Source organism: Solea senegalensis, linkage group LG6 (genome assembly GCF_019176455.1).
Source record: "Solea senegalensis isolate Sse05_10M linkage group LG6, IFAPA_SoseM_1, whole genome shotgun sequence".
NCBI classification, from domain to species: Eukaryota; Metazoa; Chordata; class Actinopteri; order Pleuronectiformes; family Soleidae; genus Solea; species Solea senegalensis.
The window spans coordinates 13,674,442-13,690,255 of record NC_058026.1 but is presented as its reverse complement, the minus strand read 5'-3'; the positions used below and the strand labels follow the sequence as shown (position 1 = coordinate 13,690,255).

General features: G+C 40.2%; 1 protein-coding gene across 2 annotated transcripts; it reads right to left on the bottom strand.

The window, feature by feature from the left end:
- Window positions 1–7,889: 7,889 nt before the first annotated feature.
- melk (maternal embryonic leucine zipper kinase) lies at window positions 7,890–15,682 on the bottom strand. Of its 2 annotated transcripts, none has more exons than XM_044027379.1 (18): window positions 15,590–15,682; window positions 15,197–15,357; window positions 15,034–15,119; window positions 14,761–14,877; window positions 14,518–14,661; window positions 14,352–14,420; window positions 13,453–13,545; window positions 13,092–13,190; window positions 12,929–12,997; window positions 12,413–12,511; window positions 12,161–12,247; window positions 11,862–11,990; window positions 11,527–11,691; window positions 11,067–11,358; window positions 10,076–10,166; window positions 9,330–9,477; window positions 8,766–8,869; window positions 7,890–8,647 (listed from the first exon to the last, which is right to left on the bottom strand). In XM_044027379.1, exons 2-18 carry the CDS (start codon window positions 15,273–15,275, stop codon window positions 8,470–8,472), a joined length of 2,049 nt encoding a protein of 682 aa, XP_043883314.1. In that variant the 5' UTR covers window positions 15,276–15,357; window positions 15,590–15,682; the 3' UTR covers window positions 7,890–8,469. The 2 variants fall into 2 exon arrangements, with proteins under 2 accessions (XP_043883314.1, XP_043883315.1); XM_044027380.1 differs by having other exon boundaries at window positions 15,197–15,281.
- Between the last annotated feature and the right edge of the window lie 132 nt (window positions 15,683–15,814).

The following is a 15,814-nucleotide window of genomic DNA, read 5'->3' as shown; positions in this document are numbered from 1 at the left end:
TCACAGAAATACTTAGGACTTTCCTCAGTCGAAGCAAAGAAATTCAGAGAAGAGAATCTGCTTCCTCTCAGTCACTTGGCATCCAGCACATAACGTTTGATTCAGCTAATTTGCTTTCATGGTGCACATGAAACAAATGTGCAAATTACACAAATAAAAGAATGGGAAAAGTACAAGTCGTCGGCATGTCACAGGTTAGGTTGTCGCGATACTAGAATTTAAAACTTGTTACCAATACCCATAAAAATACAATAATGTCAATGACAACACAATTTTTAAGTTGTCTGATGTAGTTACTGTTAGACTTGTTGCTCATCAACATCCATCAGCTTCCATTTGAGTTTCAATGACATAAATAACTTATTTATTCTGTTGGATGATTCAGAAGACTGCTGGTATCAATACTGTTGCAAATGAGTATCAAACCCCATCATTTTTAGTATCAATTTGTATCTGAGTTAGGGTTAGGCAATTATATGTAGTAATAATAATAATAACAATAATAATAATAATAATAATAAATAATAAAACCTGTGATGCAATTTCTTTCATCAATAATCAATTATCAATATAAGAAATGGTCAATATATACAGTACATATTGATATACATTTTATACAGTTTGAGACACAAGCTATAAATGTTTTATCTCAGATTTGTGTAATTATCAGACATGTATTGCTGACACAAATAAGGAGGAGAGGCTGTTAGATTAGATCGCATATGTTTGTACGATAAAGTATAGTGTCATAAGCACACTACGTCTTTTCAGCTCCAAATATATTTCAGGTGATCTCCATTTAAAAAAAAAAAAAAACGTTGTATCCAACAGAAAAGTTGCTTAAATTTTTAGGCAAAATGAGCTGCTGAGTGGAGTTCAAGTAACGACGTTTGTCTGGTGGATGCTGCACTGGTGTGTGGTGTGTCGGGCCAACGTCTGCTTCAATAACAGCCGGTTTAACAGTTAGTTAAAGTTAAAGAAGTGTGTGTTAAAGAAATGTGACATTTTCCTGTGAACTCTTCTTCCTTCTGCTGCTTCAGATTACATAACATGAAGAGGCACTGACAGTTTCTACCTTCCCTCATCCTCATCCTCTCCCCTCTCTCCTCCTCCTGCTTCCTACACAAGAAGAAGACAGACAACAGTGGTACTTAAGGGGGCAAGAAGTCATGCAAATTAACGTCAGTCAGTACTGGTACATTTTGGCCCTCCAAAGCCCCTGTAGAGAGATGTGCAGGGCCAAATGAGCATAATTGGACCTTAACTGATTAATGAAGAGGGGCTCATATGAGAGAGAGAGAGTGAAGAGAAGATGCTGAGGAGAGATGGAGAGTGAAAGAGCAGGGCCTTTGAATCTAACGGGAAGAGAAAGAAGAGAGGAGCTGACAAGGTACAGATGATGGAGCAGAGAGAGGACTGAGACATGTGTTGCATATTTATCGTTGTTGCTGTGTTTATATCCTAATCTACCTACTGTATGCTCTCTGTAAAACCTGAAGCATTTAGATTGTAACTTTGTTGAGAGAGAGAATAAGTTTGCAGAAATCAACAGGTGAGATAAAGCAGTGAACATGTTCTTAAGCTATCAGAGAGCAAGCATAGATTTTATTATGTGCCAGTACCTCATACAGCCACACATCAAAAAACTTGAACTATAATAAAAAAAGAGAACCCAAATAAAGCGGATTCCAACTTTAAATGTTGAAGTTTGATGCCGCGATCCACTCAGTGTAGACATGGACGGAAACAAGCAGTGAGATGATGGTACAACTTTTAACAACCGCACGTACAAAAACATTAGGTGATTGCTTCTCAACAGTTGCTGAATAAAGTGCAGTGTCAGTTTGGTTAAGAGAGGCTTTTGTAATGGTTTGTAAGAAGGTGAATGGCAGGTCTGTGACACAAACTCCATTCTTACATAAAGTAAGATTACACACCCTTTCACCCCGAAAGCCATACCCTTATTTGCAGAAAATTGCAGAATTTCCTTTTAAAAAGGAAAAACAAATTCTAGTCCATTAAGAGACAGTTTATCCAAAATAGGGGATCAATTATCAATGTCGTTGAATTAATTTATGCATTTTGTTATTTAGATTTACACGACCACGTCTTACAGACTTGCTGTCTTTCGCTGCAAGAGATGAGTGGCCAAATATATTCTGTTGTAAAGGAACCTTACACCTGTTTTTTACCATCACTTTTGAACATTTGAACTGATCACTATGCAAATCTTAACGCTCTGACTGTGGGCTAATCAAATAAGGAGAAAAACTTGTTTGACCTTTTCACAGAGGACATTTGGATTTACAAGCTTCTCATTGCCCTTTACAGAAATGTCTATGTATGTACACACACACACACACACACACACACTCACACACTAGACAGCCTGTGTTAAAAATGAGAAAAACTTGTACGGTGCTTATTTGCCGCGTTAAACTCATAAAAGCTCAGAAATGACGAGATGTGTTTGTGTCATGTCAGGCCCCTCCCCCACCCTCAGTCCGTCAATTAAGATTGCTCTCTCACACAGATACTACATGTAACAAATGTCAAGTGCGTGTGTGTGTGTGTGTGTGTGTGTGTGTGTGTGTGTGTGTGTGTGTGTGTGTGTGTGTGTGTGTGTGTGTGGGTCAGACCACTGACAGGCGTGGAAGCAGCTTGTTGAACTAATAGCCTAACTAATGTGTCTACATTCTCTCTCCGCTCTGCACCTCCCTCACCCACCTCTTCCCTCTGCAAAACTGACATCTATAAACTGAGCAGAGAGATATGGGGGGTGGGGGAGAAGAGGAGTGTAAAAAAAAAAAAAAAGAAGAGTGGGTTGACAAGCGGCAGACCCTCATGCCCTCCCGTCTGACTCCGTCCATTTTCCCCCTCACTCCCTAAGGGTTTGTCTATGAGGATAGTGCTATGATGAATAGGCCTGTCTAAACTAACCTAGTGGAGACCAATTAGAGAGAAAGAGAAGGAGAGAAGAGAAGAGGAAAGATAGAAACAGAAAAAACAACGGAAGAAACTAAGACGAAGCAAAACGAGAGAACGACAGAGAGGAAGGGCAGATAGGTTAAAAAGGGGTATAGAAGAAAAAGGGGTAACGTGGGTGTAGTTTGAGACACCGCACATTGTTGTCAGGGTGTGTGTGTGTGTGTGTGTGTGTACAAGCTGTCAGTGCTGAGAGAGAGGCAGCCAGAGTGAGGCTGGCCTCCAAAGTCTTAACCTCATCTGCTGCTGCAGGATAGACTCTGACAGCAGAGACGCACAAACAGGACTGACCCTCACAAAACACTCCTCCTCCTGCTCCTCCTCCTCCTCCTCCTCCAGAGAATCCTTTCACTGCTTCACTCCTTGTTCAACATGTTCCTCTTCCCTCCTCCTTGCTAATTATTCTGTTCGTCCACAACTGTCCAGTGTTACGGAGATTTTTGATTATCAGGTGAGATGACCTGAGATGGAAACTGGAGTCAGTGATGAGTTAAGTTGACAGACAGCTCAGATCTGAGGAGAACTGAGATGATGTCTGACACCTGAACAGTAAGTACAAAATACTGCCCAAGAACACTGATATGAATCAAAATTAACAAATATTAAAAAGTATAAATATAAGCAACACAAATAGAAATGTATTATTGTTTCAATATGTCAGAACAATGATCATTCCATCGTCTCCTAATTAGCTCATATTAGCTGCCACAAAAGCACCAACAGGTAGAAAGACTTTTTCCAAAAGAGAATAAAACCTTTATCATGTTTTTTTCCCCGACACTCATCTCCATCTCCCTCCAGATCACCCCTGCTATTTTTATGCCATTTCAAATGATGCCTTCAGATGAAAACATAAACGAACCTGAGATCAGATCCCACTAAACGCTGCCTCGACTGTGTCTAACCAAACCAATTTTAGTCTTTCAAAACAAACATTTAATAAAATGGCCTTCTCACTCTCTCCACTTTCAAAATAGGAAAACTCTCCCCGTCCTTCCTTCCTCCATCTCCGAGACAATTACAAACATCCCACTTCCCATTTATCACCAACAATTAAACAGCACAGAGGCGGACTACTTCATAAGCAGAGAGGAGAGGGCGGAGACAAATGTGAGCAGAATGAAGTAGAGTCAACAGTGAGAAAGAGAGAGGAAGGCTGACAGCACAATTAAGGTTTTTAATTCTCTGCTTGAGTGGGCCAGTCCAGTCTTTATGCTAATTAGGATGCCACGGCCATTTAATAAATCTCTATGATCCAGCCTCATTTCCCCCCTGTCTCTTTGTCTGTCTATTGAACGCACACTCTCTCACACTGCAGCATTGAAACTTCACCCATTACTTTTTATGGTTACACCCTTTGGTAGGAGTTTTTGAAAAAAAATAATTCTTGCAAATTTTTAATGCCTTGCTAAGATGTGAGAGCCACAGCATGTCAGCATATGCTGTTTACTGGTTGGCTGAGCAACTGCCGCCTTGGCTCAACGCCTATACCACATCTAGTTTCTCTCCCTGTTAACTCCCTTTATTAGTGTTTTTCAGGAATGTGGTTTGCATCCTTGCCCTGCTGGACTTCACTGTACACACACAAGCACTGATGCAATGAATGCATGAGGTTTTCTCTGATTCCTCGCTTTTTCTCTTATCTGCTCATCGCCATTTGACAGACATGTCTAATGATAACATCTGCAGATGCGGAGAAAACAGCACAAACAATCCACCGATAATTGGGGAGCCACATTTGAAGAGGAGAGGAGAGAAGAAAATGAGAGAGAGAGAGAGATAGATAAGTGGACAACAGCAGGCTGTTTTGTCGAAGAGCCAACGAGCAGAAGTATTTTCAACCTCATTTAGGTCACGAGGACACAACCTAATCAGTGCTTTTTTAGTCCCAAAGCCAATTTAAACACAGAATCCATGTAAATATCAACCACAGTTGTAGGTTCATTAGATAATGAAGGTAAAAGCAGGTCCAAACAAAATTCATACACAAGGAAACAATATTATTTTAAAGAATAACTCACTGATGCTGGGCAATTCTACGACCAAACATCCTCAGCCTGGTAATGTTGTGACGACTCTCCGGTTTCTTCTGCTGGTACAACGCGTTCTGATCAGCGGTGGCGGCACGGTCAGCCATTTTGTGCTGCTCGAGGGTCAAAATGGCCACCACGCAAACCACCAAAGCCAGGTGAAGCAGGTACAGGGCCACATGGAGACACTTCAGCAGCACCGAGATGCAGACAGAGGCGATGCACCACGGCCAGGCCATGAGCAGCAGGAGGCTGTTGAAAATGGCACCGAGGACAAGAGGTGGGACAGCCAGGAAGAGTCTGAGCAGCGTGGTGGTCAACCAGGAGTACAGCGTCAGCGGGGACAAGAGGAGAGACACCACTGCCTTACTGGAGGAAACCGACTGGAAAAGACAAACACAAAGTGTACACTGATGAGGAATTTGTGACTGTTTTCACTCCAACCTTCAATGTTTATCATTTATTTTGACACTTGAAGACACAAGACAGACCAAGTGACACAAAACCAACATGGTGTTTCACTTTGATTAACCAACATTGCTTATTTACCCAAAGAGCACTATTGGCATTCATTTGGAGACAGCTGTCAAATAACCTGCAAAATCTGAGATGGAAGGGTGTGTTGGCGACTTGTTCCATGTTTTTATTTTTTTTTTTATCTATTGAAGCACTTTAAGTTGCATTGTATGAAGAGTGTATTAAAGTCTGATTGAATGAATATTGACCTTTTTTTTAATTTCCATTCAGGTTTCCAACACCTTCTGAGGGAAATGTCAGTCTCTTTAGCTGCTAAATGCTGTGCTCATGCTGCTAAAGACAATTTTATAAGTGAACTGAAACAGACAATGTGGGCTAGAAAATAACAACTACAAGTGTAGTGAGGTCTTACTCATTTTTAATAGAACATGTTTCACTTTAAACTTATTTAATTTTAAAACTACAAATGATTAAAAAAAAGTATCTAGTATTTCTCAAGAAAAAATGGAAATCTTAAAGTAAAAGAAGACACTTAATTCTTTTTTTAATTTTTTTATTTCTTATTCATCTTCAGACCCCTCAAGATTGATATTTTGACCCCCCCAGGGACCCCAAATTACAGGTTGAGAACCACCAGTGTGGGATCTCATAATATAAGCTCACCTCACACTGTTGTCCATACCAAGAGTCACTGGATGTGTGTGCCTTGTGCAGCCCTGAAAGAGAACAAAAGGGAAATTGATGTGTCATGCAGTTGCCTCACATAAAAAAAAACACAGCAAGCAAAACTATTGGACCGTATCAGTGTAATAGCACTTCTCAAGAAACATAAACTCACATAGGAAAAGGAGGAGGAGAGCGATTGCCAGCAGAAGCCTCATTTCTCCTCGACGCCTCTACACTCACAAAACAGAGAAAAAGGTCAACACAAATTTGCTCTAATCTCCTCCAACATCCACATGATTATGGGACAGTGTACATTTTTATGATGATATGTAATGATAGCAGTTGATGAAAGAATTACTTCTCCACCCACCAAACAGTGACACTGCTAAACTGAAAGTGCTGTGTCAGCGCTCCCCTGCTCCACACACACTAAAAGCCTAACTTGTGTTTTCCATTGCAAAGTTGCTCAGCTTGAATTCATTAATCCTCGTCAAGCTGTTGGGACACTTCAGTTCAAATATTCAAGCAGGCACATCATATACGGCAAGATTTAAAAGTAGGGTTCACAGTGCCCCCTGTTTGAATGGAGGAACAAAGACAACAGCCATTTCAGGTGCCTTAAAAATGACACTCCTACCTCGACGGGCCTTTTTGGAAAAATGAAAACTTTGAATATTTGACCTCTGTGGTTAGTGTTGCCTTAATTAAGAGGTGAACATTGAAGAAGCAAAAATGTGATGCAAATTTATGACACAGAACCAAAACCTTTCTTTAAATGTCAAAGGAGAACACGCACTTAGATCCATTGGACCATAACTTGGCTAGAAAACAGAGAAGTCTTGCTTAAATGTGAGGCTAATATCAGCAGTTGTCACATACACACACACAAACACCTCCAATGCTCCAGCCTCAGCCCAGCAGGAGTCATTACCACCACTGGAATAATGAGGAGGATACGAGCTGAGGAGGACTTCTCTTTCAGCACCTCCCAACTTAACTCCAACCTTCACCTCTGTCTTTAAATCATCATCATCCCACCCCCCGCCTTTTCTCAGAAACCATTAGGGTTAAAACCTCCTCATCACCACTTCCATCGCCCATCACTATTACCCTTCCCCACCCTGCTGAGATGGAAAGGAGAACTTGCCACAGATAAATGCCCATCAGCTGCAGCACTGTCATGACAAACCAGCATCTTGTCTTTGAAGAGGGGTCTCACAAGACTCTCCTTCTGTTCTGTATTATATTCAGATGTTGCAGGCAATAATCATCATTATTTAGATGCTCAGTTAGTCATAACAATCACACTCAGCCATAACAATGATCATCCAACATTTGGAGCATCAAAGCTAATCCATTACTTCATAATACACACATTTTAATTTACTGTAGTAAATGCCTTTTTTATATACAGTTGTGTGCACTGCTATTGTATAAAATGTTTTTATCATCACAACATGCAAGTGAAAAGCATGGAGTGTGGAGACTCAAACTCTGTGAGGTCAATCACTGTAGATTTGTGACACCACAATTGACAAATGCATAGAAGAGAAAACTGTCACAATCCATCTCTGCATCCAAGAACGACTCATGGCAGATGAACAGAAGGACGATGACAGTCTACTGTAAAACACACGACTGCTCCATCAAACCGCTGAATGGAAAAAAAAAAAGGGGGATGTCAATGAAATCCACTTCCATCACGTCCCCATGAACAGAGGCATGAAACGCTCATCAGAAACCGTTTATTTTGTTCCTCTTACATGGTCGGGAAAAAAAAGTACAGACACAATGTGACAGACAGAAGAAACACAGCTGAGAAAATAAAAGCAGACACTTGACAAACATGTAAAAACATCCTGATTGAAGTAAACATGTACATAAAAAGAACAGTGACAGAAAATTTGTAATGCTCTGCTTATTTAAGTTGTTAAATCAAGTTGTGCACCTCCAGGGGAGAACAACATCATGACATAAATATGCTAAGAAGCAGCCAGAAGGTATAGAGTAAATACTTCTCACACAGCTCGGGAGGATTGACATGATCCTATTTAGCCAAATAGTTGTGAAAAAGGATAAGGAAAAAACCAATAATGCACATAAAACATGATACATGCTAAAGGATCTTGACATGTAATTCTCATAAATTCCATGCGGCAAGGTTTTCATGCTTGCCTAAGGGGAATTTAAATATTCATAAAAATAATTAAAGACTGATACAAATCTCTACAACATGAAGACGTGTGATGGCTGGCACAAAAAGAGCCAGTCTACCGACTGCTACCGAAGTGTTTTTGTCTGTAAAGTGCATTTAAATGCTGGACGTGGAGAGGATGTCCTCCACCAGGTGTTTGTAGACCCACGCGTCTCCCTTCAACCTCTGCCGACGGACACCAACGACCTCTGGCCTCTGCAGCAAACACACCTCCAACTCAAACGCCATTGTCACCTTCCCAAAGTCGCCCCAGGTCTGACACTTTAGGGTGTACCTGAGTATAGGCCAAGGAAATAAAACACAGAAACATTAGGAGTTGATTGAATACCATGTTATCTGGTGGTGTTAAACGGGAAGATTGGAGTTTATTGAATCAAGGATTGAACGCTTACCCTTTCTGTGTAAAGTCGACATTTTTCTCTGGCAAGATGGAGAGGATCTGGTTCAGAACTTGATCCGGGTTTGTCTGACTGGTCAGAGTGACATTGTATTGTGCCTACAGGAAATAGGCACAGATTAGAAATGCTGCCTAGTGACACATAAATTATGAGAATATTCCACAATTAATTATCATTTTAAGTGTAACTAAAGCCCTAAACAACTTTTTCGAAGTGAAAAACCCGTGTTTATAGTAATGTTATTTATTGCTTATTGTGTTAAAAATGCATGTAACCACTGTCTCTTTGGCCAAAAACTGGCTATTACACGACAGGTAAATGCCTCTATGTTGTACAGATGACCACGCCCCCTGAGGTGCTTCTCCACCCCTCTCACTCACAACTCCCTGCGCACTTCTTGGCATTTTTTTCAAACTCAGGCATTGGGCGGAGTTAGCCTCAGCTCGGGGGGTTTAGTTGCACTTTAACATGGTAAATATTATCAGAATTTAGTCTGTCAAACGTGAGAATTAGTACTTAATTGAGAAAATTGCCGTGTGTGCGAGACTGAACAGGTACCTTGATTTTGCGGGGTCCGTCACGCACGCCGCGTTTCTTACTGGGGGTGAGCATGGTGATCACCTTATCCAGGCCTCTCTCCAGAGAACCAAACACCTTCCCTCCTCTTTTCTTCTTTCCACTGTCAGCCATGTCTAAAGACCGAGACCTGCAGAGGAAACAGGGTCTCAACATTTATTCACACTGGCTTTGCCTTTGGTCTAAGTTGCCCTCTTCCAATGTGAATATTTTTTTAATCCAGGTTAAAAACACCACTTTTGCCATATGGTTATAATTGAGCTCTTTTAAATTTACATTTTCTCTTTTAATTTTTCCATTTTTAATTTAGTAAATTATTGTTTTATGCTGCACAATCATATTTTTATCTCCATTTTAATCAATTTTTTTCTTTTCTTCTTTCTCTATTTACGTTATAATTGGGTTCTGTTCAAATTGTACATTTTAATGTTTCCCATTTTTAAATGTGTTTTGTTTTTATGTAACACTTTGAGTGTATGAACTGTGCTATACAAATAAAGTTGCTTTAAGTTAGGCAATTTAAGGATTTAATGATTATAGTTATTTAAGTATTATATTTTAGCATGTGGAAGAAAATAAGAAAATAAAACAATTTGTCATCATATATGAGCCATCAGCTACCCCGATTTATAAAGATCAGCATCAGCCATAGAAACCAGTCGACCTTTAGTTTTAATGATTACAATTACTTTCCACCCAAAGTCTTCACCCTTGTGCAGGTCACTCACCGTCTCTCAGGGCTGAAAGTCATTATTTCAACATTGGGAAGCTCTTTGATTTCGGTCCTCTTGTTGCGTTCTTTAGAGGCACTGCCTCCACCTGCGAGACACACAGGAATACAAATTATTTTTATTACCTCAGCATCTCTTAAGAGGAAATAAAAGAGGGGAAAACAGCCCTTTTGCTCATATGAATGGAATGTCTTGGCTTTCGCCCTGTGAATAGAAAGACAGTGTACAAAGACACGTAGTTTGACACAAACACACACACACACACACTTTGGTGGCAGGAGAACACATGTCACTACAGCCCACTTGGGACAGTGAGCAGAGGAAAAAGACAGCTACACCTGTCAGAGCACATGCCTAGGGACAGACACACACAGACCACGGTGCACGTGTGTGGACAAGTGTGTCAGAGGTAGCCTGTCGGTGCTCTGGACCTGATGCAGCAGAGCAGGCGACTGTAAATAGAGCCCAACCAAACCCGGACGTTTAAACACCAACAAGCTCTGCGGCGGTACATTAGCTGGCTAGTGGCTGCCTGAGTTCATGGTGGAAACTAATGCGGGTGGACATTTGAGCAGTGAATTCACTTTGATGAATAATTAAACCTTTAATGGTTCTCCATTCATATTAATGTTCTTCATTTACAGATAAGTAAATAGAATTAGCTTTCCTGATAATAACCTCACCTTTGAGTTGACAATGATAAGTGTATGCGGCCATTTTCGGGGGCTTAGTGACAGCTAAATCATAAAAAAAAAAAAATATGAGTGGCTCTGGGATAAAAACAGGTCAAATAAATGAGTTTATTACCAGAAGACAATTTACTTGCAAATGTGTGGCATGTGGATGTGGCACTTGTGATTATGAGAGCTGCATGAAACAGAGAGGGACAGATAAATGGAAAGGGGCAATTGGCTACTGCTACAGCACTTGAAGCTTTGCTGTTCAAAGTAAATTAGAGTTATTGAGTAAAACAATATTTTTTTTTTACCTTTAGGAGTGACTGCATATGTTTTCCCGCCATTTACTTTTGCATTGTCATTCGGTGTGGTCAACACATTCTTGTTGTGGCGTGCATTCTTCTTACTCGAAACTGGAGTTCGAGGTGGAGGCAAGACAAAAATATCAACATCTTTCTCCTGAACAGCAATATTCTCCTTATTCTCAGATGTTTGTTCATGGGCTCGGTCCCTCCTCTCCTGGTGGCGGGGTGCAGTCTTTCGCCCACTTTCCGGAGTTGGGCTGTAAGCACATCTTTTCTCTACTGATGGAGATGCCAGTCTCTTTAGGAGGAAGACAGAAATTTGGTACAATGAGTACAATTCTGTGGAAGAGCCATAGACCTTGTTTCTTCATTGCAAAAGACCCAACACAGGAGCTTTTTTATGTGAATATGCTCCTTTTCCTCAGCCCTCTCACATGAACACATAATAGTCCAAACTTTCACATACCTTATCTTTGTTGGTTGCCATTCCATCTGGCTGACCTCTGACCCCCTGGGGTGTATGTTGAGCAACTGAAAGCCAAGGACAATCATCGATGTATTCTGAGCAAAAATCCAAAGAACCCACAATCACAGCATCCTCATCCTCACTAAAATGAAGAGCATCTCCCATCTGAAAGCAAGACAGAAAAAAAGAAATGGAAAAACAAGACAAAAAGATTGACAAGGACAACAAGTAGTCAGAAACAATAGATATACAAGGTGTTGAGACAGTGTCAGAACAGCTGTAAAGACCAGGGCAGGCAGCAAGAGCATTGTGGGAGTTGTGGTTCAGAGTCTAACCTGCAATCCCCGCTGTGAAGGAGAGAAGTCCTCACAGAAAGTTGGTTCAGGGCGCAGACGAACAGGCTTTCCCCTCCCTTTCTTGGACAGCAGCAGCAGGTAGATGGCTGTGGTGTGGTCATACCGCCACTGTGGGGTTAGACAAGAATTAGACTGCATCTCTAATAGAAGGTATGTAAAACATAATTCAAAGGGTGTGATTTCACTATCAAAAACACAAAACAGTCACTAGAAGAGGAACTGATGAGCAAATAAACATGATTGCCAACATTTGAATTTGACCACAAAGTGGCACATACCTCTTTCACCAGTGCTGTGGTGCTTTCTCTCGATCGCTTCATGTTGACAGCCATCTCAGTGATACAATCTTCATCGATGTGGCCAAGCTATTAAAAGACATACGTTAAGGACAACATATGTCAAAACATATTGATGCTGAAGATATAAGCATGCTTCTGTGGTGACTGGAATACAATGTATCAGATCTTTACTGATGGTAATTTCAGTCATATATGTATACAGGTTATAAGTGTGTATTTGTATAAGTTTACCGGCTGCCTGCTGTACCACTCCACAGGGCTGTTGTAGTCTTTAATCACCCAGGGATGGTCCAACAACTGTCTAACAGTAACACGCCGCTTGGGGTCCACCTACAGGACACATACAGAAACTACACCTCAATATGCAACAGACAATATGCTTCATGGCCTACAAACACACAGCCAGTCAAAGGCTTCCCAGCTTTGTTGAAATCTAAGGAGTTCAAAATGATATAAATAGGTAAAGAGTGTGACAGTGTAGGAACAAACTGTTTGAGGAAAATACTGTAATGCAGGAAGTACGACTGTATGTACGACAGTACATTTTACAGTTAAGAAATTATTTAGCTTTATGTTGTTTTGATTTAGAATATTAATATGATTTGTTTGATTTAGTTAGATTTGTTAAACGAATTATATTGTGTTATACTGTGTTTGTTGAGATTATTTAACACTGAAAACATTTGAAGAATCTTAAGCTGAGTGCATAATAAATAAGGAAAAGGAAATTGAAAAATGAAAACTAACCTGCATCATCTGGTTTAGCAGGAGGACACTACCTGGAGTGAGCCACCGGGGATTGTCGTATTTACCCCTCTGAAGGAAGACATTTAGCAGCAATTTGGCAAAACCTTCAAAAAAACATATATAAAGGGAGAGGAAGATGTCTCTAAGAGAGCAGCTCTCTTACCATAATCTTTCTGTAGAGGACCACACAGTTTTCATCATCGAAAGGCAGGTATCCACAGAGCAGAGCGAACAGCAGCACCCCCATACTCCAAACATCAGCCTGGAGAGGTTTCACATCACACAGCAATATTACGACTTAAAGTGAAACAGCCTGGATTTCACAGCTCAGTTGCACAGAGTCATTCACCACTGAATATGATCAGGAGACCATGAAAGAGCAGATTTGTGGAGCAGGCAGGAAATTGTCAACTGAAGTGAAAACAAATTAAGTTTTATGGGTTTAAATAGGGACACATTTCTGAAATTACAACACCACTTATGGTTCTAAAACGTGTAAATACCATATAGCCTCCATCTCTCACCTCTGAACCAATATATGCTCTTCCTTGAATGAGTTCAGGGGCAGCATATGCAGGGCTCCCGCAACATGTCATCAGCTCATAACCCAGACCTCCCTTTTGTGAGCAAGAGAGAGAATATCATTCAGTGATCAACATTAGAGTTTAACTGACACTGGATTTATTTGGGCCAATGCCAATTTAGGAGGGTTAAAAAGGATCAGGTAATGAATAAGAGGCAAAATCCTTTATATACATACAACAGTATATTACATATCAAGGTGCTAGGTGTTACAAGTTAGGGAATCAGAGCGCACTCTGGTGGACAAAGTATGTGGTTGACAAATTTTGCACCTTGAATTGCCCTGCTGTGGAAATGTAATACATAAATTAATTTACCCTGACTGACATTAAACCACCATTATTTTTGTTGTTCTAGTAATGCTATAGTGACCATACAGTATAATTATAATTTCTCTATGATCTAACTAGTTTCAGTTAGTCTTTTTTTTGTTTGGAAAAAAGAAAAAAAGTAGCTTCTTTTTGTGTGACAAGACTGGAGTGGAAACCTAATTGATGTTATTGGTAAAACCTGTGTTTGTCCTACTATTCAATGTCGACAAATATCTGAAAACACCAGATTTATCCAACACATAGTTAAACTCATTGACAGTTTGCTAATATATAAGATCCCCTTTCAGTCACATTATCCCAATGATCACAGAATTTGATTGGCAATAAAACAACAAAGCCCTGAAACTTTTGCACCAACTGTATTGTGTGTGTGTGTGTATCATTTTACAGACACATGGTAGACCCGCCATTTCCTTCATTTTTAACTTCTACAATACTTTTCATACTTGAGTAAATGCAGGCTTAACATGTTTGATACACAAAATAGAATAAGGAATGTGATGTTATACCTTAGGTTTGGCACAAAGACCAAAGTCTATGAGCTTCAAGTTGTGGTCTTCATCAATCAACAAGTTTTCCTGAAGAGAAACATTACACCAGGCATTAGTTTCATATGAAGCTACAGAGATTAGACACATTTTGCTGCACATTGTGACAGAGAGGGGTTGCTTTTACCGGTTTGAGATCTCTGTGTGCATAACCTTGGCTATGGACGTAGGCCATTGCTGACACGATCTGTCGGAAAAAGACCCTGGTCTCCTCCTCTGACAGGCGGTCCTTTGCTATGATGTAATCAAACAACTCCCCTCCTGGACAGTACTGCGTAAAAGAGGCATGACAACAGGAAAACAAATAAATAATCATGAGATTATATGACATAACCACATTCAATAGTGAGCTGTACGTGTGTGCACTTACCTCGAGAACCATGAAGATCTGGGTGGAGGTCTCTATGACCTGATAAAGACGACAGATGTGCTGGTGACTCAGGTTCTTCATGGCCTCAATTTCTACCTTTACACGAGGCAGATCATCCTAGGAAGCGAAAGATGACAAATCTTTTTTTATTGTTATATTTAAAAAAAAACAGGAGACATTTTCATTTATTTAGGTACATTTTCACTCACATTTCCAAATTTACACCATTTCACCAGAAGAAACTGGAAATGATTTGGTCTCTTTCTGACTTACCCCCAAATCCTTCTTGTTCATGATTTTAATGGCAACTTTCTCTCCTGTCAGGATGTGTCTGCCCAGCTTGACTTTAGCAAAGCCTCCTAAAAACATGCAAAAATGTAAAATGTTGCAAATTTAACTGACAAAGCTCAGAATTGATCATAAATATTGACATTACCTGAGCCGATTGTCTCATAAACTTCATAGTATCGTTGAAGCTCGTCCGCAACACGGTGCTCAGTCCTCTCCACAGGCATCTTCCCCTTTTCAGTCGCACAATAATGTGTTTTTCAGGACACACGTTTTTTCTCTTGGTTAAATAAACAATGACACAACTCCCTGCAATTAGAAAGGTTTGCTTTAACATTAAATACCAAGTCAATCCAACGGCATTATGTCTGTCCACAATTATCATTTCAGATATATACAACTTCATTCTTACGAGGACAAATAGACATATTTTGGCTAACTGACCACCTGAACTAATTCAGCGCACTCAACATGCAGAAGAAAATAACAATTACTCTGACTAAAAGCGGTGAATACTACGAGCAAACGTGAGTGACGTTACCTGTGTTCGTGTAAAATCAGAAGTTAAAGAAGGTAAGCTCAGTTAACATTATGGAGAACGAGCTCTGCCTAAGATTTTTCTAAAACAAGTTTGAATTTGGTACGTTGATAATGACCTCATTTCCTGTTTCCGTTTTGTGGTGCGCCCACGCTGCTCCTTGTGGTTAAATACAGTTACTGCAGAGACATACAACTGCCAACAAGTAGAAATCGCCTACATTAAAAT

Excerpts from the sequence above, each read along its gene's own strand:
- melk (XM_044027379.1), bottom strand. The coding sequence starts at position 15,275 with ATGCCTGTGGAGAGGACTGAGCACCGTGTTGCGGACGAGCTTCAACGA. Across the intron at positions 14,878-15,033 it reads TGAACAAGAAGGATTTGGGG|GATGATCTGCCTCGTGTAAA; the intron begins GTAAGTCAGAAA and ends TTCGCTTCCTAG. Across the intron at positions 11,692-11,861 it reads CTTCACAGCGGGGATTGCAG|ATGGGAGATGCTCTTCATTT; the intron begins GTTAGACTCTGA and ends TCTTGCTTTCAG.